The sequence below is a fragment of the Anopheles nili genome, chromosome 2, assembly GCF_943737925.1.
Source record: "Anopheles nili chromosome 2, idAnoNiliSN_F5_01, whole genome shotgun sequence".
NCBI lineage: Eukaryota > Metazoa > Arthropoda > Insecta > Diptera > Culicidae > Anopheles > Anopheles nili.
The window spans coordinates 77759902-77786579 of record NC_071291.1 but is presented as its reverse complement, the minus strand read 5'-3'; the positions used below and the strand labels follow the sequence as shown (position 1 = coordinate 77786579).

Sequence of the window (26678 nt, the reverse complement as noted above, 5' to 3'; positions counted from 1 at the left end):
CCGGTGTCCGAGGGGTTTAGGGAGCCAGCGTGTACGGTTGGGTAACTTTATCCTTTGAACTGCATCACCCAGCTCGACCCGGCTACCGCTTGGCACTTCTGCTGAGCCCTGATTACCCTAAACGGGTGGACGGTGATTGACTGAGAACTTCCGGTTGCTGACGGTATCTTGTGCGTTCTGTTCAGATGGACGGATAAACTTAAGGAGCGTTAGATGTCGGATCAAATGGGACTTCGTAGGTAGAGGCAGAGTCAGCAGAGAATGGTTAGGGTGAAAGACAAACTTTGCTGTCGATGAAACTTTGGATGATGGGCAGAAATGAAGGTAAAGTGCATTTACTGTTTACCATCTCGTGTGCTATTACTGAATCGAAGAAAGAACATGTGCCATCACCAAGGAAGTGCCGAAGGTGGTACTGCTGATGACGAGATGGAGCCGATGATGGCGGTGGCGGTAGAGAAGAAGTTAGGTTTAGTAATGTACTTTGATTTTATGCACGACCGACTCGGGTGCTGCTGGAAGGGATATCCGGACGAATTTAAGAGCAAATAATGAGAGTATGCGTTGCTCGTGTTTGATAGTCAATGTCGTTTTCGGTTTAGTTTGCTGCTGCCGCAAGTAAGAGTGTCATTCCCCGGTGGAATATTTTGGAGAAAGTTTCAATTTGAGAGGTTCCTGGCTCACACTATGCCGTATGTCATATTAATGACATTAGCAGCAACGAGATTATACATATTTGATGGGGCTATTAAAAGTTCAATATTGTGATTGCAATTGAATAATACTCGATGCAATCAAACTGTGCCATGGAAAGATCGTTCTGAAAAGGTGCCTGGCGGGTATTACATATCTTTTATCTCTTCAGGGAGTTTTGTTGATGAGCGTTTAATTTTCCTATGATAACAAACGCTTCCATTTACGAAGTATCAGTCCGATTCCTCCAGCACGTCGTTGTTGTTCTGAGCAAATCGATTCAGGGTCAGCGTTTTACAGGATTTCATAATTATCCCTTCCGTCGGCGTTTCGTGTCTGCGGTACGGAGGGCTGCTGCTTTATGACCGCCTACATCTCATAGCGCTCGGCAGGTTCGCGCTTCTATCACGAACGAACGTTTAACGGCATGGAAATTCAGCGTAGGGATGACGATGATCTTTAGGACGACGTGGAAAGAGGTGGGAAATATTCTTTTCAAGTGGCCCTCACCTTGAAAGCTAACCACGACCTAAGAAGCCATGGTACTCTTGTACCGTTTTCCATCTGGCTGGCGCCCAGAAACGCGTAAAAGAGATCAAGAAGGGTGTGACTGTGCCGTGCCGTCGTGTTCGAAACGTTTGTCTCAAAAAGTCGGTCGCTTGAAAGAGAAGAGAGCTCCCTGCTGGAAGAAAGGGAAAAGTCAAGTTCGCAAGAATTGTTTATGGTTGTGTAACTCGTTAAGTGGCCGTAAAGTGAGCATCGTTTCGTTCCGTTTTTCGGCGCCGTGGCAAAAGTGCCCACTTGAAAAATGTGATAATTATTCATATAATTTTACACTGGGCGGCGATAAAGCCAGACTGAAGGTTTTTGGCTGCCAGCATTAGGATAACCCGGCATTACCTCCTAGCTGAATGTCATTCGATGGCACGACAACTCTAAGGTTCCGCTGGCTAAGCGCGTAACAACCGTTTTCAATCAGATTTGAAGTGGGCAGAATGTTGGTTGCTGGCTGTGGCATTTAAAATGTGAGTACGACGTGTTTGATCTGATCTAAAGTTTCCGAATAGCAAACCCACGTCAACTGAAGATAAATTGAATTTTAAATCATGCCGGATGTTTGACTAAAAATCTGTTAGAATTCAAGCCGATATCGATTAGTTCAGTAAGTGAATAATGGATATCTTAATTTAAATTTTGTTTCGCGAGCGCGCGTGAATCTCTACTGCAATCTTATGAATGCGCACATTTTACTTGAAAGGTTTTTTATTTGCGTTCAATCAATCTCTGAACCCCGCAGGTGGGCGCCAGGGCTTCCTAGTTCAATTACGATTTTCGATGGACAACTAATGACTGTAAAATTAGATCCAAATCCATAACAAAACTTTTTTTTGAGTTTTCCGTTCTATTGCTGCAACTGCCTACGACGTTTGAAGTAATTTGCCATACTAATTAATAAAAATAACCACTGTCATCAATTCCTGTCGTAGTCTATCGAGAATTTTAGCTGTAATTGAAAAGCTAATTAAAATTCCCTGTAGCATAGTACGGCTTCGCTAAATTTTGGATGATGTTGTGTGTTAGAATAATCATGATGTGTAATGAATCTTAGTGATTGGCTCGTTCGAAACAATGGCCTAATTAGTTTGTATTTTCTGAGTTCTAATGAGTTTTACAGGGGCAGTGTAAAAAATGATACCTATATAATTGCAGAGAGCTTAGTAAGCTTTCTGATTATGGTTAATTAAAAAAAAACAGCATCTTTCTAGCATATCCAATAACTCAATGGAAGAGCAATTATTTGAACTATCAAATAAATACACAGTTCAGCAATACATTTTTCATATTTCTTCTGCAGAAGAAATCACTATGAAATTTTATAACATACGTTACAAAAATTGATTAAAGTAACGATAGATAAGATGGGGCATTTTTTCATTTTTATCGTTCAGCTTATTGTCTTTGCTTCGATTATGTTGACCTCTTAAATAAAAGAAAATGTCGAGAACATGCAAATGTTGCAAGGAAACGTTTCGTCGTTTCAAGCATTAGAATTTCCTTTTCAACCTTTTTGTAATATTTGAACCAGTCGTTGTATAGTTGTGGGATCCAACAGCAAAAGCAGGCACCAGCAAGCTCAGGCAATATTAGACTCTACCATCGGTAGATGACCAGAAGCAAATGTCCAGATGGCGAAGGGGCCGAAACTTGAACGTTGCTTACGAGCATTGTACTGGCTTTCATCCTTTTCATAAATTAAATATTAATTCAATTTTTGTGCTCCCAATGCTCGTTCCAAGCACGAAAAGTAAGCATGGGCAACAGTAAGGACAACAATCCTTAATTGTTTCCAGAAAGCTTCCAGCATCTGTGTTTTGATTTGAGAAGACCAACAAAAAGCAATGCTGCAAGGCGTGCCTAATTTGATGATATTAATTTTTGCCGTCTTTTTGACTGTAGTTTATTGCTTTTTGGTAGACCCTGTTGGGTATGTGTTGTTAAATGTAAAAAAAAAACCATTAATGGATGATTAATTTGAGGAATACATTGACGACAACGAGCAATATTGGAACATAAATGATTGTAGCGAACGTAAAATAATTTAAAATATATAAAAGCTAGACCATCATCTAGTTTTTTTTAAATTATTCTGTGATAGGAAGCTAGATGACAATAAATAGCTAACATGTTTTTTTAATTAAGCTTCTTTTATAACATTTTAGTTTTGTTTTACTGATGTACCAAACATATATAAGCTTTATCCTTAATTTATTGTATCTTTATAAGATGCATATTCTTACATAATGGTCAGTGTTTATTATTTGCTATTTAAGGATAAGAATATTATTTATTCTCATTATTGTTTTAGATTTCAATTTATATGCACAAATTTGTAGGCCATGAGAACATTAGTGTTGCACGTCTGGATTCTGTTTGATAATCGTTCAAGCATCACTAAAAACATGAACGTTGCGAACCTTTTATTTGCTTTCCAACAGTGACGAAAACTCCATCATATTTTCATCTTACTTTGTATGTCATCGTACACATGCCATTTTGCAGATCTACGAACAATAAAAGATCGATGGATGGTTGGCTAAAGCATTCTTTTTTCGTCGTTTATTTTTGAGCCACAAATGTGCAATTTGATGCCTTTAGTAGAACTTAATGCGTGTGTCTTTTATCCATGTTTGTTCGTAGCATTAAAAAGTGTGATGTTATTTGCTCAGTGATTATTTTTTTTTTAAATTGTATGACATATATTTTTTCATGTTGGAGAGAAAAAAACTTTGATTGCCCTACACGCTACAGTTCTCCCGTCCCACTGTCTTGGGGCGTAGGTGTAATCTAACCAAGTATTTACTGTACTGGTGCGTTTTTCTGCATTTTGCGCAACCTTTGCGAAACCATCGAACCACCTAAACCTAAACCATCCAATCGTATACCATGTGAGGTAATAAACTAAAAATGAAAACATTTCCTTTTCACTGACTTTCCGACCTGACGGAGGCATGCCTTTTTACGGGCTCGCAAATGATGGGTGTTTTTGTGTGTCCTATGGTTACTCTCACTATGAAGTCCAAGAGAGTCTGTAGAATGTTTTAATTTGAGCTCGTTCCCTTATTTCTTCGGTCTTTGCCAGGCATCACTGAGAAACTGGATACCCTCGGGTGTACGCTGAAGGGAAAGAACTCAAAAAAGCACAGCATTGCGGAAATATTTTATTTATTCATGCATGACTGCTTTCAGAACGGTTGTGAGCTCTACACCAAAACGCTGGAAGTAATTTTTATTAGTTACGGTGCAAATAAAATGTGTGCCAAGAGGAAGGGTACAGCTGCATGTAAGCTGTTGTAATGCCTCGATTGGTTTTTTAAACGACATTCAAATATTTAACAAAGAAACAACTTGTACAGTAAACTTCAATAAAATGGCTTTATTTTGAAGGGAATATGGAAGTTTAAAGAGAATTTGCTAAACATATACCTAGTGGCTTATACTTGCTAAATTTATTTCCAGCATGATTATGTACGAATATGTGTGAATCAGTTTATATGAAATTGAAATCGTCTGAATTTATGTATATTATGCTTGTTTGATAACAACTCAGAAGAATTTATCTATTTTGCATATGTATCCTGGCTTTTTCGTATCTCTTTATTTACATTTATGTATATTCAGTTTTAATTGTTTTGAGGCAATGTAGGATAAAAAATAATCACAACTATTTTATACGTTGAACAATTCGCGTATCGTTAGTAAAAGTTATTGCTATTCCTTTTGTGACTGATGATATTGTTAAACAAAATGCAAGAAATCATCAATCACATAGCAGGGTGCCAGAAATATTGGGAGGATGAACATGCAAAAGTGAAGTTTTATCCAGCATTTAGAACTGCGTACTGTGGCAATGCATATAATTTGTATGAGTATTTCTCTACGGGGAGAAATCTCAATTTGTCAAACAGGACCGCGTTGACATTTTCGGTCAATTGAAAATAATGCTCAGTGAAACGATCCATTCAATCTTTGAATAGAGAAAAGGGAAATGTGGAAGAAAAGGTGTTTTAAATTTATCTATTTAAAGGATAGCTCGGCGTCCGCTTTGGCCAATGGTGCAGCCTGGCTCCTGCACGACATGAGGTGTAAAAATGTCACATCATGACCATCCACACCATCATCGCCAGAACGGTCGGTGTTCGAAGGAGAAACCGCTATTGAGCAGTGTCGGACAATGGTTGTTGTGGTTCTGGTGAAATGAAATGCCATTCGATCCCGGAAGTGTCGTTCGGTTTTGTTCATGCATCCCACCCAATGGCAACCTAGATTTCTTTCTTGTTGAAGCCTTGAGAGCTGGAATTATTGTTCCGGACAGATGTCGCCAGACAAACAATTGAAAATTGTTCTTACCGCTCGTTGGCTATCTGTCCTTATTTCTCATTTGCGCCTTCGACTTTGCCCGGTATTGAAGTGCCATTTTGTCTGCTTTGACATCGTCATCTCATCTCGGCGCAAAAGCTGCTCTAGAAGGCGCTCGATTGGATCGCTATGGGGAAGGCATTTGGGCGATTCAGTGAAAACACATAGCGATGGATGAAATATTACTTATGTTTGCTTTGCTTTTACACAAATCAATACGGACTGTTGTTCATCACTCACACTCGAGCCGATGGAAAGTGCACAAGACTTTGCTCACAGAACCACAGTGTATTAGTACGTATTTTACTTGGTCGTAGCAGATAGCTTAAAGCACATTGAGGAGAAACTGATGGGGATATTTTGGACACTTCCATCTGATCCAGTTTGAGGATAAATCTGGTCAGGGCTGACGTTTGGTTTGCAGTCGGGAAGTACCTTTTCTCTTCGGAACTGTTTGGTCTCTAAACATGGCGATGCTTCGCTCATTCTTGCCATCTATGTTTGCCCTTGTGTGCGAATGTGGTGTGTACTTGCATAAACATGCTTTTTCTTCCTTCATTCCTGCGTCCTGGGTGATATGGTACAATGGTCGTAAGATCCGTCGTGTAGAACAACAGCCAACAGACGTGAAAGTGCTTGTAAACATAAACGGTAGATATTGGGACGAGTAACTGGGAGGTCTCCATATCCATCATTGGGCGGAAATATCGGACGGATGCAGGCAGCGGTAACCGGAAATCATATTGTCCACCAATCGTTGAAGGTGACCTCCGGTGCCTTTTAAGGATCCGTTTTCTTGTGAATTCAATCTTACTCTGCGATGGCATAAAGCTCAATATTCGATGCTCTAATTGAATGGATTGTTATATTTCCCGAGAGGTTTGGGATTGATTTGAATCGAAGGACGTCAGCCACCTTTGGCTGTCGAGTCCAATCGATCCAGGAAGCTTTCGAATGAAGGTAAACAAATAAGATTGTCTCTTTCCGGTTCCTTCTATCTTTTATTCCAGACTGCTTTCTCTCTAAAATAAAATTGCACCCGTGATATTTTCCTCTTGTTACCCTATGTGAAAAAACCGGTGGTAATGAGGTCGAGATCAAAAATGACGTCAATAAATTTACGTTCACATAGTTCCATGCACAACAGTGGCATTTAGAAATCAATTGACGGAAAGCAAATGTCTCGAGAGGTTTGTTAAATATCTGTGGCATCAATAGCTTGGTATTTCCAACAAAAACCTGGCAAAAATGTTGAAAGTTTCGATAAATAAATGTTTCGAAACGAGGAGTCTATTGTTAATACTTCCTGTGCCGTTGTGCAGCCCACATATATCTTACAAAAAATAGATTCAAATGCCAGGGAATTCGAAACTAAATCTTAATTTAATAAATTTAGGATGTGTAAAACGTCAGCTCAAAAATATAGCTTTTGCAAGAAGCGCATGAATGGTAACATATTACGGACGGCTGGAGTTCTACAACGTTTGGTTTATGTTGTTCTTTTAAATCGTTAATTTCCGCCCTTACTTCGGGATAATTTTCTTGGGATTGCTTTACTCCGTGTCTGGATCAAATTTCTGAACTGGATTAAAAAGGTTTTAGCTCCATTTTTTCTACAAGAAATTTCGATAGGTTTTAATGATGAGGTAGAATAAAAAAATGTTCAATAGGAAACAAATAGGCATGAAATAAAGAAAAAAAAACTAATCAATCAAATATGATTTTTCAACAATTTTTTCATGTAAACATCATTCTTTTGAACAATTGATTTTTGTATATATTTGCATATATTGGAGAATATATTTTATTTTTTATGTGTCAGTCGGCAACGGAAAGTTGGAATTATTTACGCATTTATTTTATGAAACATTCTATCGCAGACATATAATTTACAATAATTATTGCCAAGCTGACTAGATTTCGATCACTCCGGATATAACTAGGCCCGGCTTTGTCATCTGACCGGACTAGTGAGCTTATTCACTGCTTGACAGGTGAAGGAGAGTCAGTCGCATGCTTTGTAACACCTTGCCGTTGGTCGTTCAGGCGTGGCTTTCTATCGTCTGATTGGAAGTAAATCTTCGACAAATTTAACGGCAATGCTTCTTCACACTTTTTCTGATTCTCCATCGTTTGTCTTGATGGCCACGTTTCGTCTCGATGAATTCTATTTCGGAGCAATTCGTTTTATTCCTCCTCCGGAATAGTGTGGCAATGGCAAGCACGATCCCGAAAGATATCAATTAAGATAAACCAAAAACGTGTCTAATCGATTGCGGTCGCCATGTTCTGTTACGAGAATGTGAGCGTTAGTCGGCTAATAGGAAAAAAAGGTAATCATGTCGCGCAAGACGTGGGTTTCAATAGGCTTAGAACTGAACGATGAGCATCCTCCATAGAGCCGGGTGAATGTCTCTGGAGAGTAGAGTATAGTAAAGAGGAACGTTGGTGAGCGAAGCCAGCCAAAAGAAACTATTGGACGTAGGCTTTCGTTCGTTTGATGGATTGATCGGGAAAGATTTTCGAGGGATTAATTGAATTCTTACGTGTGATTGCGTGTCGGCTTACGGTGCGACTAACAACTCTCGTTGCGCATACGTTCCGAAAAGTGCCAACGTGCTAAAGGCTATCCTTAGCGTCAACCTGAACACAAATCTTTGGTGAAGATCTTTTCCGTAATCAAGGATTTGTGGGGTGGGAATCCAACACCTAGTAGAGATTTTTAGCTTACAATAGAAGGCAGAAATGGCAACAGGATCATATAGTCGGAACGGAGAGAAGACTGTGTGTGTGGGAGAGAACAGAAGAATGGCAAGAGATAGAGAGACAGAGAGAAAAAGCGAGAGAAGGATTGATGTAGCAAAAGAATTGCTTTTCATATTTGCGGCATCTCAAAAGAATAAAACTCGAGATAAGTATAATCAGTGGTCTTGGGGCATGCTGGGGCACTAAATTCCAATAAGGAACAAACTAGAGCTAGCATTGCATGGACGATTCTGAGGGCAACGAGCTTATAATTACAATCCATCTTCGTCATCATCACACCTTGCGAATGATCTGAAGAGAAAGGATCATGTCAGAAAGGCGTCTGTCGGAAGGTACTCCCTGGTTTCGTGAGCCGATGTGCTGTTCTCTTCAATTTCGTTCCTTCACCTTTTGATTAGACTTTCAATCAATTAGAGGCATACTGGAGAGTGTGCGCGGGCTATCGCACCCATTCGTCGGATCCACAATTGGGAAAGCTTTTACATCGACTCCGCTGGCTTTTTCCCCTAGGGGTTTGTTGGGGCCAGCATGTGGTACAAGAACCACAAGATTCTCAGGGCGGACAGTGTCCAGCAGATTGACTGGCAGGTAGCTTGAGAGGATGACTATGGAAAACATTCTCTATGGCAACCCGAGTGATCATTCCAGCGAGCCATTAAATTGAATATTTCAGCAGGGATTTTGGGCCCAGCAATGCGAGGAAACGACTGGACGCAGCACGGACGAAACTAGGAGTTTGTCGATATGCAAAGTGGGGTTCTAGATCAACTGGCGGGTGGGATCGCCTAATTGACAGTAATTGCTCCGTGTACGGTCGGCGCTGCGTGTCCGATGCTCGCTGGGGATCGGCACAGCAGCATCGTCCGTTAATCCCTTTTGTAATTAAATTCTATAGAAGAGCTTCCTAGAGGAATATTTCGGGAATTCGACAGGAAGAAAGGAAAACCATCCTTTGCAGTGATGAAGGAATACAAAAAATGGGATTGTAATTGATGCTTTTGATGATTCAGGCAGGCGAATGAGTTTCCTTGAAGTCCAAAGAGCGAATCATTAATAGGAAGAATGCCTGAGATTTCGTACAATGTGAAATACTGGTTCCGGTCGCTTGAAGATGTGGATGGCTAAATTAATTCCTCAAATTTGTTTAGAATAATAACAAACAAAATTAAATTTCTCTTCGCTGTACCGCGTGTGCGAGAACTGATCTTATCGCGTATATCTTCGCTCAACGTTAAATGTAGTGCGGTTCTGTCAAATATTTGTTCAAGCCTTCAACGAAGTATATAAAGGAAGTTCCGGCCACACAAGGTAAGGGGTTGCACGGTTTGATGAATCTGCACAGACATAGTTGTTGCTTCGGCTAGAAGTGGGAGGAACATATTGATTATCCTTCTGAGTACCTCCTAGCGATGCGAATAGTGGGAAAGAATCCGATATAACCCGTGTCGTGGTGGATAATATACCGTGACCATCGGGACTTCCGACAAAACCGGCATTGGCGCAGGCTTGATGTGCAAACAATTGCTTTCGAATTTAATTTCAGGACAAATATCGCATTCAACGAAGCGTATCGAGCAGTTAAGGTTGGAAAGGAAGTGGGCTTTGGTTGAGCTAGTTCCGAGATTGGTTGTAACACAGGAAGCGTTAGCTGGAGCGCAGGTCGGTGTTTAGCTGTTTACTTAGGAACGGAAAAGAGGTGTGTATTAATAAGCTTTGGATGGTTTGCGAAGGGTGGGTTGTAGAAAGACGCACGCCTGGGATAAGGGAAACCTTGGTAAAGCTCTTCAGGCGACTGATATATGTTTACTTTGTCCGTTCGGCTGGTTGCCTCCGGATCCTTGGAGCTGTAGCTGTCTGTTCGTTCCTGGGTTTTTTTGTTTCTGTTCTTGAAACGGTTCTAAGGCTCAATCTCAAGACGTTTTGGTTTGGCGTACCTCGACGCTGGAAAGAATTCGTACTTGTGTGTACGTGTGTTTGTTTGTCAGGTCAGCCCTCTGGCCATCCCTTTGCTGCGACGGGTTTTGTTTGAGTTCGAAGTGTCCCGAGCCTTTGAATGGCTTAGCCTTGCCAGAGGCCAGGTGTGTGGCAAGTTTGCAGCCCGGTAGCAGGTATTTGGATGCAGAAGCGGTGAATAATTTGTTAAAGTAATAAGATCCTTGAAAATGCAACTGGTCGCCCCGTTGAATGGGAAGAACGGTTTGAAATTCCATTTCCACTCGCCTTCGACGACATTGTTGTGCTTCGAGCGGTGCCCTGAGCCGGTGTGGGAAACCACCATAAGAGGTGATAAGTGGATAGAGAACTGTTTCAGCAGTTTATTAAATTTCTCCAATAGCTGGCATGCCGACTGTTGGGGAATAAATGTCTCGACAAGCAGCCCATTCTCAGCCATCGAACGAAGGTGACCAAGTGGTGGACAGTTCATAAAAGCAACTCAAGATGTTTACTATTTAGAAAGGTTTTTGAAATTGCTCTTGGGTCTCTTGAGATGACAATTATCTTGTTCAACAAGCTGAACATTACCAGTCGTTCAGAAGGCCGTTTAAAATTACTCTAGGAATATTAGCGACAGGACATTTGAAACTAGATTTGACTGTAATGAATGTAAATGATGATGCTTTAGGTTTTGAACTCTTGACATCTGTCATCTGGTTGCAATTTTCAGTTTTTGTGCAGTGCAGTTCAATTCAAATACTACCTATTTTAGAATAAAGAGCTCCGAAATCTGGATAGACATATTCAATGTTTACATATCATGTATGTATCGCTGTATTTCTTCATAGTATGCGAAGATTATCGTTTGTTCGGTATTGAATGGGTGAATTATATTACGTTGTCCAGCATTTGTGTCAGAGGTCAGGCCATACAGTGTCTGATTAGAACCTTCCGGTTTGTGTCTTTTTGTCTATTTTTCATTGCCTTGGGGTTTTAGGGTTTCACTTGGTGCGTGCTGTCGATAAATCGGATTAATTACCAACCCTAGAGTGCCCGCTTGGGCATGACCGAGCAAGCCCGTTCATTCGGAACTAATGGAATTTCTATTGTCGTACGGAAGATGTCAATCGTACCTTCCAACGTGTTCGAGAAATAATCGGTCTTTCCTGTTTTCAAATTGAAACGTTACGATAGCAACGACGGCTGCAAACCGTGACCGTTTCCATAATGGCTGACATGTTGGTCCAAGAATCGACTGTGCCTAAGACAAGTTTAGATGAATAATGAATAAAAAAACAAATTTCATTGTATCAATTACAAGGTGACGATTTGTAGCACATATGATTTAGCCATGGAAACACCATGGATAATTTGAAACATTTTTCTTTCGAAACACAAGGTTACTCGATGTACAAACAAATTATGTGAAGATAGCTTAGGCAATTAACTGTATCGAGTAGCAGAAGAACCACGGTCAAAAATTCGATTTAAAACAGAAGTGCGATTCGTTACAGAATTTTTTTCTTTGTTCCGAACTTTGCGGTTGGGGAGTACATGACGTCTGCATTCAATCTTACGCAACTAATTCTAGAACAGCCATAGCAATGACAAAGCGATTTAGTGGCTTTTGAGGATAGTGCAGCTTTCTTTACAATTGCTTTGCGCTTGGGGCTCATTAAAGGTTGTATCGGTTGTAACGGTTCTGTTCGAAATGACACATCACATACGAGATAGAAACAAATGTTTCTCTGCAATGGCAACATTCTACTTTTGTTTCAGGTATTTGACCATTTTATCACTTAATTGAATCGTTCTTTCATGAAAAACAAAAATAGAACAGAAAGTGTTGTTTTATTCAAGATGCTTTTGAACGAGAATTTCAGCGCGTAGATGTTGGAAACGAGACGAGAACACAAAAAAAAATACGTTCTTCATCGAGATGATTGGTCTTCTGCAGGTAAATCGTGAGAGAGCTGCAATTATACTCTTCATCTGCCGAGAGAGCTGTTTCTGGGCTGGCAAGAAGATAGAGCATCATATGATCGGAGCAGGTGTGATATCGGGTTCGTAGTTTTCGGGCTTTGCAATCTTTCGTCTCGCTGGCACACGGATACTGATGCAGTCCCCCAGTTTTTGTTTCGTCATTCGGCCCTTCTGTGCCATCATTCGGGAGTAATTTAGATTCCTCAAATTTGATTATCTCCCCTGCAGGGTGTCAGTTGTATCTTCTCCGATCTTCTTCTATTGTATCCCATTGAAGCATGGCATGCGTGGCCAGTGAAAAATACTTCTTTGTAGTCCGGTCTTGTTAAGGATCGTTGTCCAGCAGAACGGCGCCGTTGTTTTTTTGTACAGCATTTTGGCCGTTAGGTGATGATGGGTGTAAATTATACCTTTTTATTATGCGTAAGGGTATAGTTTTCTGTCTTCGTTTGAGAAGAAAATATGTTATTTTGTTCTGTTACGTTTCATATGTTTTGTAGTACGATTCGTAAGATTGCTGCTTGTGGTCGTACATTTCCCCACGATCTCTCATTAATCAAGACAAGCTAAATCGCTTCCTTTTCAAATAATTCTTGTTTCGCTTGCACCATCGAACGGTTGATGAGCGGTAGCCGCTTCTGGTGCGGCTGGCTGGTCATTTTTCATTATGCGGCTTATTTAACACCTTTCCGATAATGAGCACTGGTAGATCGTGCTGGGATAATCACAGACAAGAAGAGCGACAACGAAAATGAGACAAAGGGAGAGGTAGAGCGATGTCTTGCCAGCTGAAAACGATGCATCCCTCAATTATGCAACATTGGTATCGTATGCTTAGAGAATGCATTTTGTGATGTGGTTTTAGACAAATCTGACGGTTGATGTTTACGGGCTGAAATATGTGCTTGCATGATATGAATCCAATTTAGCACGTAATTTGTGGAGCGTTAGGTTGAAAATTGAGCATGACAAAATCTGTTTCCATGTACAACAAGGAATATCTCTGGTTAAAGCTCATTTAGATGCCACGGCACGATGAGCTATGTTGACAGTTGTTGGGCAGTGACAATGCAGAAAACGACACTGGTTTACATGCACGAGATAACCCGAAACACCGTGTCGCACCGAAACGCAGTCAATTGAAGGCTGAACAGACCGGTCGGTAACAAGGGTTTAATTTATTCATTAACTGAAACCGTATGCGTTGCCTGGTTCTTTTGTAGTCGCCTAGTACGAGGGAAAAAAACCTTACACGAATCTCTCCATCGTGCCCCCGTTCCCAGAAAAATACCGCATCCAATTACGAATGCATCCGAATGCTAACTTTCTCGCTGGAGACACCGAGAAGTGTCTTCTAATTTTCAATGTTTCCATTTCGAACAATCCGAGTCAGAGGAGAAGACTTTTTATGGCGCGCACGTTTTTCTTGAATGGGACGGGAAGGCGGCATGGCAAACCATAGCTGAACTGAACGAACTTTTCATTATCTCTCAATTAACAACGTTTGACACATTCCTTCTTTCGTATTCATGGGATTTTGTGAGTGTTGCAATGGCACTCTGGCGTTCCCGTGTGGGACGCGTTGACCGTGTTGCCGCACAGCAGAGCAGAGCGCAGAGTGAGAAAAGTCTTGTAGAAGTGTAATTGTTAACATATGTTCCTGTTTCTCTTCGTCACCGGCGCCGTTGTATCTGGATGGGGGATGAAAAGAGGAATCGGCATCGAGATTGAATGGTGGAGCATTGGCATCAGGTTACACACCTTCATGAATAATTTGCCTCGGAGCCGCTTCGGAGAAGGACAAAATTCCTTTGCACTTTTCTTCGGAAGGGAAAAAGGATTAGACCAACTGCAAGGCGCGCAGGACGCACAGATAAAACATTAGCGTGGAAGGGAACTTTGTTGCAAGTGAGTCCTAGATAAACACGGACCGGAATTTCGTGTGTCCTCAGCCCGAAATGGAGTGATGGCTGACCGTAGGCAAGCGGGAAAAGCGCGTTGTAAGACCCCGGTGGACGCGGGTATCTCATTCAAATTCATGTAAACACGACGCCGAAACCATCGACATTAGATTTTAATTGGATGCCCACCCTGCACTGCATAGCCAGCGCCATCACACGGCTTAATTTATTTTTCCTCGTCCTTTGAATTATTTATGAAGTACAGGATGGCCCCGGGGATGGGAGAATTGTCCCCGTAAAAATAAAACCCAAAATCCAAAAACGGAGCAAAAAACTACGTCCGAACAAAAAAGCGCCCGTAAATATGCTACGTGTTTTCTCGGGCAAGACCAGGAAGGAAGTAAAAAGAAACCCCTAACCGATGGGAGCAAATGAGAAAAAATCTCCCCGATGGCCGGCGAGACAGGGCCACCTTGCGTCGCCCATCGAATCCTTTTTGCAGGATCGTCGCGGATCGCCGTTCCGCTCAAAAACCGGCGTTCCGATGTCACCCTTCATCCCCTTTGTAGTGGGGATCATTTTCAGGGTAAATTTAATCCCTCCGTTTCGGTATCAAATTTCCACTTGGCATCCCAACCCGGGTCCGGGGCTAAACCTGAACCGTGGGTCACGGGGCTTCGACGGAGGTATGGGTATAAATTTTTAAACTTCCGAAACCCTACCCACCGGTTGCCCTTCAGCCGTGCTTCGAAACTACCTGCGGCCGCTGTGAACGGATTGTGCTGCTGGGTTATACCGAGCGCCTTCAGGGATGAACCTTGGGTTATCCATCCGGGAAGACAGCTTATCCGCGCGAAGATCCTTCAGGCACTTGTTGTTCCTGTTTTTCGACAAACCTCTGTGCATTCGGCCAAACATCCAGTCGCTTACAAAATCGTTCGACTACGAGGCTCATATTGACGATGGTACCAAATCGCTTGATCGGCTTCGAGAGATAGTGGTTTTGGACTCCTGCTGTTCGTTTCTTCTTTGCCACATAATTTGATACTTTTTTCATGCGTTCACGTTCGGTGCACGATTTCTCGGGGAAAGCTGTTTTCCACAATCTGCGGGCGCTATGTTGATGCTTTCATTATGCAGTTGCTTATTTTTTCTCTCATTAGAAGTGCAAAAGCTGTAAGTGGTAGTGTCCGTCAACCTGTTAGGAAGAGGCTTCGAATCTTTCACACTTTCATTGTGTGCTGAATGCTAAAATTATGCAAAGTTGTTCAAAACGTCTAAATCGATTAAACGTTTACAGTAGCATGTTATTGTTGACGTGTACATTTGAAATCGCGTTCATTCGATCGTTGGCTTTCATCAAAAAGAACATCACAACTTCTATATTGTTAATTGAGAAACCCAAAATATTATCTGTAGAGCTGTATCTCTGTATACATGGTAGCTGTGGTAAGTGTACGATAATTCTTAAAAAATAATAAATGTACGATAATTAGTTGAAAACTACTGAATGCTATCTTTGTTCAATTGAGGGAAATGTAAATATTTCGAAAATTTGTCATTCTCTCAATGCGGCTCATCTTGAGTGATGCACAAATTACTTAAGATTCCATGATTTACATATCAAACCAAACTAAACTATATTCATTTCGCTTGCCTGGAACGTTTTCCTTTGTGCTATCCGCTTCGAAAACAGTCAAAATACGTGGTACAACCGTGCTTGTCAAGCCGCCGCTGTTGTTGCGGACGCAGCTGGGGCCTTTATCAAATTCTCAGCACTGTACCGACACCCGAAGTGGCTTCTAATTAAAACGGCAAATTGTTGTTTACGGTGTTAAATTATCAACGCAATTTGAATGCTAATGTAGCTCAGCAACCGAAAAGCGCAGTCCTGTTGCCGTCCTGTCGACACCAGGCCACGTAGCGTTGTCTGAGGTCCCCGCAATGCCGATGGCCGCTTAACCGAATTCAGGATGCTAGAGGCACTCGGCAGGGTTGCTTCAACGAGGTAAGAAGGTGGAAACCTTTTCATTACTTCAGCACAGCGAGCACCTTGCACGAGCTTGTTATTTTGCATATTTTTACGTGCCTGCGCCGAGGTCGCTATGAATTTCCATGCCAGACATATTGGCCTGTGCTTCAAATGAAATGAAAAAAGATCGCTTGCATCCTATGCATGCTTGTACGGCTTTAGTTGCGCCCATGCCGGTTCTAGCAAGTTTCTCCAGGGAAAGGCGTTCCATTCATAAATTAAGAGCTGCATATACGAATGGTATTTACTTCAGATAGCTACGAACGACACATTCAACGCTAAATGGTTCCAGCTAAACGCAGCGTCCTAGTCATCACGCCTTTCACTTCAAAGATCTAGACAGAGCTGCATCCTTTTTATCTTCACCATGTTTGCTCCGTTTTGGTGTCGGGCTTGAGGGCACAGTAATAAATTGTTGCGCAATGGTTAAAAAATAAGCCAACTAGTAGACATGCTACCCGTTACCGACGTTCGTTACGTGTCAGAGTGCATCGCGATGTCGGTGAAACTGTTTCAAATATCAGTTGTGAGCCTGCCTGCTGCTGGTAAGGAGTGGTGTCAAGTTCAACGTGGCATCTCGCACTCATCAAGGGTCTGCTTCACCATGCTAGCAACCGGATGGATGACATACACAGTGGTAATCAGATACTAATCAGACTTTATTCCATGGTGATGGGAACGTCGGCAAGGACTTCTATTACGACGAAGTCTCAGAAAACAGCACCATATGGTAGACGCCTGGGATACACCGGCGATGTTGATGGGAATCATTACCGCGAAGGTGAACAGGTTTTAAGCGGGATCACAAAGAATTCAGCCAAATGAAATGTGGTAAAAAGCTTTCAAGCGATTTTCCAATGCAATGGCTCGTTCGCAACGCTGTCACCAAATAGAGTGCTTGTGCTACACATAAGCGACCGAAAGTGTTGTTCCCGTTGCAGATGCTAATCCCATTTCCAAGTGATTATGAAGTCGATAAACAGTCAAAGAATATCCGCCGATACGGGTGCAGGAGAGCGAAAAGGTCATCAAGCTCCCGGGAAGCCGATTATGAGTCTCAAGCGCTTTTGCGCACGCAGTGGGAGCAGCTTTTCTATTTCCAGATTTTACGGTCATGACAGGCTGCACGGGAAAAAAAGAGAACACAGAACGGAAACAGCTGATTCGAACAACGAACCTAATTTACCGTAAAGTTGTACATTCCACCCCAATCCCTGAGCCGGATCTGCCGGCATCGCGCTTGGAAACAGCGATTTCGGCTCGTAATCTTTCAATTTCGTAGCGTGGCTTTGCCCGGTCGAAGGTTCTTTTATTTCTGACCTACCTCACATCTATCGAGCAAGCAACCGGGCGATCGAAGGTTTCCTTTCGATTTTCTTCGCTCTGGGTTTCCGCTTTTGTGAAAGCGGCCTGATGCAGTTCGTGGGTCAGGCGGTAGGGCAAATGCCATTACTCTTCGTTCAATTTCCCGACCGCTTTGCATATTGTTACAAATTTCACGCTCAAATTGGACTCTTTTCTTTCGGGACTAGACCAGTGTTGAGGCGCGCACCACGGTGGTCACTTCGTGGGTATCTGTTGCAGACTGTTTCTGTTTTTTCCTCATCCACGATGCGGCATTTTTCTTTTTATGTTGCATCGGCCTCATCCAGACACACTGGAACCACACAGTGCAAGAATGCACTTCGAGTACAGTGAGGGTGCATAATTCGTTTTTTGTTCGTGTGTATTGAAGCGTGAAGTGACCTCGGTTCTGCGAACGTATTGCAGCTTCTGGGGCCAGTAGCCAATCGATCACGATTCGTTCCCGTTCAACAGCTGAGCCTCAAAAGACCAAGTTTTATAAAACAGGCATGCACTTGGTTTTTTTTACTATAGTTTTACTATATCGTTAGAGCGCCCATGTAGGTGACGCTCGCTTATGATGTAAAAACAACGGCTTGTGTTTGGGAGATAAAACAAGAGTAAAAATTCTGACACAAGGCAAAACAAACTGTGAGCTGCTGGTGATGGAGGTTTAAAAAAAACGTCTTACTTTCCAAAGTGATATGGGGTGGTTCAAACGAACACTCGTAAAGAAGCGTTGATCTAAAGCTGCATCATGTTTTTATTTACGTCCTACATCACGAGAAGTTAGAAAACAGTGAAGTTGGAAGACTCGACGCAGATGCAATATGATGCTGGTACAATCTGTTTCTAATTGTATTAAAACTTGTACTCAGACTTGTCATCGTTGCCGTGGATCTTGTTGTCGCCTCGGTGAGTGAGATATTATTATTTCCTCACCAAGACTTCCGACATAGAATAAATCTGTCGAAAGAAGAGCGGCGATGTTCAACTCCTGATGGTAGCACTGGAAACATCTGGTTACGCAATCTGTCCTCCGCGAATATATTTGATACAAACGGTGCAATATGTTGTAACACTTCCACAGCAGACGACCGTAGATTATAACGACAAAAGTGCAATTTTTAATTAAATCTCCACCTCGAAGCTCTTAGTCTTTGTCAAACATGTTAGATATGCAGGACAAGTGGTTTTGCTGGCTGTCAAGAAAAGCAGCATCGAGGGAATATGTTGTCCGGTAAGATGGTATAGATTCTTGCTAGGTGGCGTAATGTATAGCTTCCGTTCATGTTGCCTGATTGTAAGTTACACCTTTATTCTGTTGAAAATGTAGTTTAAACAACGAGCATATGCCAATTATACCAAAAAAAGATGTGAACTTTTTGAAAAGAGCTTTCATGTCATCGAGATGTCTTGATGCTGATGAAGCTGGAAATTATCCTTGTTTTTTTATGAGAAACATGTATGTCCCAATATAAAATGATGAGGTCATTAAATTTGCTTCTAAAATGTTTATGGCTGAGTTTAGTTCTCATGGCGTCAGTATTATTTTCCTGCATTAAAGTACGAAAAACGTTTTGAAACAGACATGCTAGTGTAGTTCTTCAGACTTCTGATAAGTGTTGGCTACTAGTGAAGATAGCTAGAGCAAACCATATGAAGAAATCAGGAAGGCTTGTGACAGTAAGCAAACATATCAGAATAATTACATTTTCAGTCGATACCCTTATGCTACTTGCCGTGGGATAGAAAAAATGAAAAAATAAAAGAAAGAAATAACGTCCTCGAGTGTTGTAGGATAATGTAAAGAGAAACAGAGCAAAAGAGAGCGAGAGAAAGCGAGAGATAGAATATTGGAAGATGAACCCTCTCTATGTCCAAGCAATGAGAGGATTTGATGAAGAGGATTAGTGCGCACTGGTGTCTTGTACCGACTCATAGGACCAGTTTAGTCTTACCAGGGTGCTGGTTTAGTTTTTGTGTAACATTGTTACCCAACATCGTCTTCCACATTATCAGATGCCACTGGCTAGGGGATGGAAATGGATAACATTTTCTTCCCTTGACATCACGTAGGCTAACGTTAAAGTGAAGCGAATTGCATATAATTGGAGGGCCAGAGCTACCACAAGATTGTCTTGGAGTAAATCACAACGTACAACAAACCTCATAGGCAGATTGCAACATTCGTTTGTTAACGTTAAGGGATGGCATCTTTAAGAGATTGGCATGCATTGATCAGGTCAGAGTATTGAATCTAACCATATGTGCAGATAATTTTTGCTGCTGTGTTCTGAAACCTGTATTCTTCTAGACCGAGCTGGTATGTTAAAGTGCGGTATTTACGTTCGGCTGCAAAGGGCAACAGTTTCGCACTTGATAAATGTTTCGCCGCATCGCCTTCCTTAAAGAGCGATTTACGGTGTTGTTTTATGGTGTGCGCACAGGAAAATTTACTTTAGCCACGTGCCATCGATCCAATATGTGCTCCCTCCGCCAACTAGATGCTTTATCCCGCGAGGGGGTAATACAATTAGACTCCATGTTGGTCCATCAACAAACATGTAAGGCATTGCATCTATGCTTGATGCGCTAGCTCGAAATTTGTTGCAGTAAAAGTCAGTGATCTTAGTGCTTTGCGCTACGAAGTAGCCGAATCGAATCAGGGCTGGGAAAACAAAAGATAAAGAAACAACGATAAGATTATTTGCCGTCTCCCGTACGTCTGATTCGTGTTTTCTTATTTCACGTCCCTAGCGACAGTGTCTCGGTGTGCCCAGGGATCGAGTGCCATAAATTGTACAAATGGATACAGTCAGCCGGGCATCCAGTCGGCAAATGCCTAATTGAAGATTTATTTGTTGGTTTTTCAGATTGTTTCTGCACAAAATCTCCACCCACCACTGGGGTCGCTCGTTCGGAACGTGATGGGTTGCACTAAATTATGCACCATTCGGTTCGACTGTCAGTCAGAGCCGGTACCGGTAAAATGGCCGCGTACGGCGCACCCAACTTTTGCGTCAGTAGTGGCGCTTCGCCGGAAAATGCAATCATGCGTACGGCTTAATCGAATTTAAATTTACCTACATTTGTTTATCTTTGAGCCTGACTGGTTGAGCCGCTTCCGAAACGCTGCGAAGGGAGCCGTATGCTATAAGTCAGGTTCATGGAAGGCCTCAGCTTGGCCGCCACATTCACTGTGGGTTTGTTTGCTGGAACAATCCCTCCCCCAGCAGCTTGGGGCACCGAGGTCGAATAGGGGATGTGCTGAGTTTGGAACATCCTCTTGAGGTTTCAGTTTCCTGTGCGCCACTGCGCGGGTGGACGTTTGTGCCGCTTGCTACTAGCAACGTCGGCTAGAGCGTGCTTCTAAAACAGCACACGCTACATCCGTTCTCTTTCTCTCGGTAGCCCTAATGCTAGGGTACGTGTTGTTGTTTTGCTGATTACTGAACCAAGAGGGAGCAAGGTGTTTGGGATTTATTTTGGGATACAGTTTGCGCCCTGGGGGTCACCAGTCCCAACAATCGGGCCCATACCTCACCAGATCGAGCACTGGGAGACCGAAAAATGTTTCTGAACCGGCGTTGATTTTCCCGAGATCACGTTGCGGAAGGTGTATTTGTGGCGTCCCATGCGGGAAAATCTGCAAACACTTTGAAACTGTAAAATTAAATAATTCTGGACCATACGCTGGCCTGCGTGCAGGAAGCGTGGACTGAGGCCTTTTCTCAGCCAGACCACATGGCAAGATGGCTAGGAAATTGGCTCCAGCCGCAGGCTTGCTCTGGTCGCTGGTTGGAAAATGAAAGTTTTTCCCGCACCGGGCCCGGTTCCGGAGTCCGCGCTTTTCACCGAGGAAGCGCTCCCGTTGTTGTTTTAAGCACACACAAATGTTGTTCGTGCCGGCGAGCACACTTATATTTGTGCTAGAGACCATGAATGTACTGTATTCGCTCTCATCCTACCCCGAAGCAACAAGGCTGCGGCGTCGGCGAGTGTGTACATATGGCGTACGTGCCTCTTTGAGTGTTCATAAACTGTGAAATTATCTTCCTTTCTCTATTTTCTCGCATAACTGCAGCCCTGTGGAATGTCGGTAATGTTGGCGGTGAGAGAAAAGAAATCTTTCCACAAATCACCCTAGCCAGCTTCCACGGGCTAGGGCTGACCGGTCACACCGCGGGTTTGAGGCCAATGGTGGATGTCTGAGATTTTCGCTTGGCATGGTTCGGTCAGGATTTTGGTCCTCTTCGGGAATCAAATTAGCTGCTCCCAAGAGCTTCAACATCAAGTCGTTCTCGGTGCCGCAGCACGGTGACTAACGTAAGGCCGTGTTAGCCGGCGCGGACTCTCCGAATATCCCAAGGATCAGTTCACCGGCTGCTTATAAAAACTCATATTGCTGCATTCCCGCAGGCATTTGTAAAAGCTCAGTTTGAGCCAAGCTTAACTTTGAACTAGTAGATTGTATGGTCATTGCTTCGTTTTTATTCTCCATTCCATAGCAGCACCAACAGCAGCAGCTTTTGGGATAGTTTGGGATGGCGTAGTGTTGCGCTAGTACTACTGCCGCCGGTGCCGTTTCAAAACAGCGTGAGAGCATGGTTTCCTTGCACCGAACTGGGCTGTTGTTTTTCCGCTTACCACCTACCCCTGCACATTCCAACCTCTAGTAAGCGCCTGAATATTTGCACCATAGCCTTTCAGCCTACCGTCGCTTAGGTGTTACCGCAGCAGTAAACCTCCGCCGGGCGTAAGTAGATATCCCAAGCGTTAGCTTCCACACTTTCATTAGTTTGCACTGGTCAATATCTGATGGTGCTACGCTGAAAACGGCTGTTGACTCGACTAGTCCTCACGATTGTGGCCAGCAATATCCTCGGTAGCCGGTTGCAAAGTCACTCGAATGAAGCAACCGGTTCTAGTTAGGCGGTCGAGGAAGAAAAAAAACCGCAAGGTAGTCGCGGTGCTGGTGTCGTGCTAAACGTGGACGGAACCCGGTGAAACTTTCGAACCGAAAAGCAGCTCGGGGAGAAAAACGTATGCCGCTTGGCCACGTCGTACCTGGTAGAGAGATAAATGCAGCTAACTTCCTGCCTGTATTACACGTTTCGGGGCTTAGATATCTGGATACGACGCCTTTGTTAATAGTTGCTTGTGAAATCCATGAATATTTCGTTGTTTTTCGCGTGACTACAGCCTTCATGAAGAAGCTCGTATTAGCTTCCGGTACGATACTATGGTTTTTTGATTGCATCCAATGATGCGCATTTGCAGCTCTGTAAATTTGATTCGCTAACCCGCTTACTTGTAATCCAATGATGCTAGCTTTGCGGACTCGAACATTTGCAAACTCGTGAAATGATTGGAAACCAGTAACCAGAAACCAACCAAAGCAAAAGTAATTAACACTATCAATGTCTGCTCCAAATACTATCCGAACGGAAAATGTATAGAACCAAGGACCAAGGGAACACCATCTAATAAATCATCCACATTCCACCGGGGCACGAGGATCATGTGGAAGCGATCCACTTCTTTCAGCAGTGGTTTATGACTCTTATCTATTTTTATTAAACTCGCATTCCATGCTCCCACCGTAACTATGTATCGGGCGAACACTTGGAGAAGACCTTCTCAGTCTGGGCGAATGGTCAAGAAGAAAAGGCCTACCTAAATCTCCATCAGCAGCAGAAGCAGCGTGTGTCCGGCTCTGGCCGTGATGGGCCTGGATCGGGTTCATAGCTAGGGTTCCACTGCGTAGGCCTTCCACAAGGCATGATAAGTCCTAGTCCCGTAGGTAAGAGCTTTTGTGCACTTGAGAGTTTTACATATTTTTGCTTGAGTGGCATCGCTTGCTTTTTGGGTCCGCACCCTAACGCGTGCACACATACTCAAAGGCGGTGAAATCTGTTTGCTAGACACAAGCGACGGCGCTGCGATGGTGGCGATACTGTCCCAGGTCAGTTATTTTGTTCCATTTTCGAGGATAGCGCAGCATCGACCTCTTCGAACACTGCCCTTGGCGTTGCTGGACGCAATCCGGTAGTCAAACGAAGGGATTCGTTTAATCTGGTTTTATTATATTTTTATTTTCCCCCTTCACGCTCGATTAGCTTCCCTTTCATGCCACTTATTGCTTTTCGGTTTGAGAATTTCCACTATAGCGAGCATCCGTAAGCGTGAGCTTGGTTACATACATACGCTCGTATATGAGGATGGCACTGGGCACTCTTTGTTTTTTATCTGACCCACAAAATCGTGTTCTTATACTGCGAGATAAAGAAAATTTAAACTGTGTATTTTTCGGTATATTACGTTTGGTAATAGTAAGAATACGTAAGTTTGTTTTCAAAAAAAAATGTTACTGAGTATGTTTTCAATTAAAATTTTTAATTTTTTATTCAAAATAATTGATTCAGAAAATCCAAATTCCAGATTTATAATGGCTAACTATGCAGTCTCAAACTAGGAAAAATGACAAAAAAAGCAATTCATATACAATAACAAATCAACATTTGAACTTATGTTGGTATTAAATCCATAAACAATAATTGACTATCGTATTGTTATAGCCGCAGAACAATACAATAAGCAGAGTATATGTGCTGGAGAATAGTTCGAACAATATCGAATGATCGTCCCTATTGACATGATTATTTTGATTGTTTAGAATTGTGGAAAGTCATTGGTTCTTTTATATATCTTCTAAGAAACAATTGGCATATGTGGAAAATAGTGATGATCTTTGCTTTCTCTTATATGTTTCAACAAACTTTCTGCACGATTGTTTTGTTCGATTCTGCTCGACACTATTGTTAATATTTTTATTAGATACAGTCCCATGTGAAGTAAAAATCAGATTCGTCATCGTACGGAGTAAAATCAAGCGCATATGGTGCCATTGATTTTCGGAGTCAGTGTTGTTAAGAAAAGAGTGTGTTTCGCTGAAGTATTTCATGTCATTGTGTGGCGGGGCATCTTATGGCTTATGATTAATCTTCCATGCTTCGTTACTTTTCGACGTTTTGGTACTTTCTACACCATGTTTTTAGTGTTTGTGGCATCATTGATACCAATACTGGTTGCTTCACGATGCACATGAGTGCATTGACGTAGTCAGTACATTCTTGATGCACTGTTATCAAAGAATATGGAGAATGTGCATAAATTGCATCAAGTGAATGTGCAATTGATAAGAAAGTCGTTGTAATCTTGGTACGTTAACGGTACGTTCATGATAGCAAAGTCAATAACTACATATTTTGTTTCAGTTTCTCTTGATTTTCGTTTGAAACAGGTGCTTGTTTGTTCAATGGCTAAAAGTCAACTGGTTTTGCTATTCCGAAGCTTCTTGGCCATTTGTTCCAGTGCTATGAATTATTGTACTTGTATGGAATCATCTGTGTTACAGCTGTGTATAGCTACACTTGCATTTCCTGTGTTGATACTTATTTTGGTATTGTTTCAAGTTCATCGGCAAATAATAACTCGGTTGTTGGCCCTTAAATATGGCTCTTCTTTTAGAGGGCTGTTGGATGGGTCGGATGTTGTTTGGGCTGGGCAAGAAGGTTCTTCAAATGGAATGGTGAATGTGTTGCTTCTTTTCGAAAAGCCGCGTCATCTGTCTACACAGTGTAACACTGATTTGCTTAAAATTTTCCGCTATCGGTTTAATAGTCACCATGCAGCTGATGTGTATCAAAAGATGTTTTGGCAAAGATGCTTACAGTGGGGATATTATTTTTGGATTCAACAACAGCTTCCCCTTTGCGTGAATCATTATATTCGAGAGCTCGATACGATTTATAGCGATGGCTGTTTGTCTCGAAAGCAGCTCTGCCATCTAATTGGCTCAATCAGCAATCGGGAGCAGAAGGACACAACTTGGGAGCTGCTTGTTGGGAAGCAGTCAGTACGTCTCCATAATGGAGAACCATCGCTGATTCCGGTTAGTGCGCAACACTCGGTACCCACCTAAAATGGGCTGATCTTGTATGTATCAACATTCATCCAAAGGTTGTCTTTAGGTACCACCATTCAATCGCCGATGGGATTGCCATTTTTCGACTCTTCTGCAAGGACTTCATCGATAAAACGACGACAGACGTTACAAACGTGTGGAAGTATGATTCTGCTGATAAACGGTCCTTGTGGAGAATTATCGGTTGGAAGAATGTTTTTAGGGTGATGATAAGAGGTCCATGTTTTCTGGTAAACGAATTATTTCTAAAAAGAGAGGACAATCCTTTCCACGGTTCAAAACCAAGCATGGACAAAATCATCTGCTGGGGCGGAGAAACTCCTGCAAAAGACGTCTGTTCGGCTCCATTGATAAGCGTTATCAAGAAAGTAAAACTGCTAACTGTCGGATGCAGTTTTACCGACGTCTTCTTGACGGCTTTGGCGATGAGCCTTCGTTCATACTTTAAAAGGAAAAGCGTACATATTCCAGAGTCCATCACCGTCGCGAGGATGCAACGATTTCAACGGGAATCAAAGGCAATTCGATTGTCCAATCGTTCTACAGGTGTGTTTCAAACATTGCCCATTGCAGATTTGCCAATTGCAGAGGCAAAGCTCACTACTATCTCGAAGCTGGTATCACAAATAAATGCCGTAAAGGACAGTAATAACAATAAGATGCAGTCCTTTGCTGAAGCTTTGGTAAGGGATTTTAATTATAAATATATAATACGGGACTGGGTGGCCACAGGAACTGTGATTTTGAGCGCCTTGCATTGAATTCTTTACAGATATCGTTCTTCAGCGTTTCGTACCTGCCAGAGCTGCTTCCTGCTAGAATTATGCGTGCTATATTTGCACAAAGCAAATTTTCCATTGCATTGTCGAATATACCCGCCTTCGAGAGCGCTATTTCTGTGGAAAACTATTTTCTAAAGGAGGCGGCGTTTTGGGTTCCTAACATAGAACATAATATGTTTGGAGTGTCTGTTTTAACGACGAACGGTCGCTTGCAGATAGGTTTAATCGCTGATCGAAAGATAATGCCGCATGAAGAGGACTTAGAGATAATACTACAAGGAACGTTTAAACAATTAGAAAATATGCATAACATTTTACAACGTAGCGCTCAATAG

At 42.4% G+C, this 26678-nt stretch overlaps 1 protein-coding gene across 1 annotated transcript; it reads left to right on the top strand.

Annotated features, from left to right (window-relative positions):
* The first annotated feature begins 381 nt into the window (after positions 1-381).
* On the top strand, positions 382-26678 carry LOC128730235 (uncharacterized). Its single transcript, XM_053823270.1, has 3 exons — positions 382-474; positions 25534-26244; positions 26334-26678. The coding sequence occupies exons 1-3, from the start codon at positions 382-384 to the stop codon at positions 26676-26678; spliced, it is 1149 nt and encodes a 382-aa protein (XP_053679245.1).

Excerpts from the sequence above, each read along its gene's own strand:
- LOC128730235 (XM_053823270.1), top strand. The coding sequence starts at position 382 with ATGTGCCATCACCAAGGAAGTGCCGAAGGTGGTACTGCTGATGACGAG. Across the intron at positions 475-25,533 it reads TAGAGAAGAAGTTAGGTTTA|TGCGCAACACTCGGTACCCA; the intron begins GTAATGTACTTT and ends GATTCCGGTTAG. Across the intron at positions 26,245-26,333 it reads AGTCCTTTGCTGAAGCTTTG|ATATCGTTCTTCAGCGTTTC; the intron begins GTAAGGGATTTT and ends AATTCTTTACAG.